Below are 2236 nucleotides of genomic sequence, written 5' to 3'. Positions count from 1 at the left end.
TCTGCAGCTGTACAGAGAGGTCCTGCGGGCAGTCCGGGATGTCCCTGCGGAAGCTGATCGTCGCTATTTGAAGGACTGGGCCAGGGAGGAATTCAGGAGGAATAAGGATGCTACAGATGAGGTGAGGATCCAGAACCCACAACCCCGCCCCGCCCGCTGCCCTGGCTGTCCTGTACTTTGTCCCAGGGGTTTACTGTGTAGGTGTCACTTCTAGGCTGGTGAGGATTAGTACATTCCTTTTAAGGAGCATTTATGCGAAGGAATAGTTCACTATCTCTAGACATTATTCCCCCTGTTGGTGGCAGTAATGTTTCTCTGATTTCCAGATAATCTGGAATCAAAAAGCTTAAAAAAGGCAAATAACTCATTTTTAAAACCACAGATCAGAAAAAAATGCATTGAATAATACAATAACTAACAAATTTATTAATGGTCAAGCTTTCTTTTTTTAATCTTTAATTTCAGCTATATTCAAGGTGAACACAATCAAATGGGATGGTTGTGAACATGAAGTATGTATAAACCTTTGTAGTTCCTTTGAAGCAACTGGGGTTGTTTAGCCTGGAGAAAAGGAGGCTGAGGAGACCCCTTATTGCTCTCTAGAACCACCTGAAAGGGGTTGGGGAGAGGAGGGGTCAGCCTTGTCTCCCCGGTAGCAGGTGATAGGGCTAGAGGAAATGGCTGCAAGTTGTGCCAGGAAGGTTTGGGCTGGATATTAGGAAGAAGTTTTTCAGTGAAAGAGGCACTGGAACAGGCTGCCCAGGGCAGTGATGGAGTCACCATCCTTGGAGGTATTGAAACAATGTGTTCATCTGGTGCTTAGGGACATGGTTTAGTGGTGACCTGGCAGTGCTAGGTTAATGGTTGGACTCGATTATCTTAAGGGTCTTTTCCAACCAATGAGATTCTGTGATTCTGTATTTCTTGTACATCTCCCATCTTCTGCTTTCTAGTTTGTTCCCTTTTCCTAGCCAGCGCTCAAGGAATTGGGGGCTGAATTATATAGATAAAGTGTTACAGTACTTTTAGATAAAAATAACGCTGAAACATCTGCTTGCTCTGTACAACATCTGTCCTCCTATCAGCCGTGTGCAGTTGTCACTACACTTGCAAAGGCAGTAGACACAGAGGCATAAAGAAAACATTAGTGGGAGCTTGAATCCAGTTTTAAAGCAAAGCCATAACTAACATTCTAACACATCTTTAAGGAATTGGAGTAAACTAATTCATTTATTCACCTGTTTTTTTACCATGTCAGTGACAACAGTGTTATTTCACATAAAGAAATAGATCACAGTAGGGCTGGTAAGAATTGTATTTTACTGTGTTAAAATCCACGTGCTTATGTAAAACCTGTGCTGTGCCTGCAGACTTGCTCAGTAGATTCCTTTTTGTTTTACAGGATGCCATCAGGATGATGATTACTCAAGGCAACATGCAACTCCGGGAACTTCAAAGAACACTTAAACTGGCAAAATCCTGATCTTAATTTTGTTGAGAGATGGACCTTAAGTCTGCTGCAAACAAGCATAGTATTTTTTCCAGAACGTGGTTGTAATAGCAGCCTTTCCTGACAACCTGGTGATGTTTGTGGTGGCACCTAGCACAGAGAGGGTTTCTGTTTGGTTTTCATTTCCCCATCCCCCTCCTCTTCTCTGTTTGGTTTCCCCCCTGTGTGGAAATCACTTCAGAGAGAAAAGGACTTTAAAGAACTGGATGGATGATGTTGCATGTGCTGGGGGAAAAGCAGAAAGCACCAAAAATTACAACAGCAGTGTTACACCAGGGAAATGGAAAATAAATAGAAGTCAAATTATTCTGTCTGTTTTCTATTGTGACAACTCTTAAGTGGGAACATTTGTAGTGGTAACAGCTCTTTCTGTACTGGGGCATGGATTTTAACTGAAAGTTGGGATTAAAAAAGTATTTGGGATAAATAAATGGGCCCAAAACAAACAAGCATGGCAAAACATTAAGACAGTGTTTTGTATGTAGATGCTAATTTTCAGTTATAGCTGAATAAAACGTAAAAGGGGAGATCTTTACATATGAAAACAAGAGATTTTAGCCCCAGAAACAATTGCCAAGTTAATAGGAAGTACCTTCAAGTTAGTATTTAAAATTGAATATAAAGTAGAATTACAGATGGAAAATACTAACTGTGAATATTGTCGTTTGTTTTTCCAGATGTCACGTTACTCCACTGTTAATTGCTAGCTTGCAACTGCTCTTACCT

General features: G+C 41.0%; 1 protein-coding gene across 1 annotated transcript; it reads left to right on the top strand.

Annotated features, from left to right (window-relative positions):
* Nucleotides 1-4: 4 nt before the first annotated feature.
* LYRM2 (LYR motif containing 2) lies at nucleotides 5-1483 on the top strand (the record flags this gene model as incomplete). Its single annotated transcript, XM_009877648.1, has 2 exons — nucleotides 5-121; nucleotides 1403-1483. Coding segments are annotated over 2 exons (198 nt in total), but the record flags the coding sequence as incomplete, so codon positions are not given.
* Between the last annotated feature and the right edge of the window lie 753 nt (nucleotides 1484-2236).

The sequence above is a fragment of the Apaloderma vittatum genome, unplaced genomic scaffold (genome assembly GCF_000703405.1).
Source record: "Apaloderma vittatum isolate BGI_N311 unplaced genomic scaffold, ASM70340v1 scaffold14351, whole genome shotgun sequence".
NCBI lineage: Eukaryota > Metazoa > Chordata > Aves > Trogoniformes > Trogonidae > Apaloderma > Apaloderma vittatum.
The sequence above is the reverse complement of the archived record's forward strand: the minus strand, read 5'-3'. Positions and strand labels throughout refer to the sequence as shown.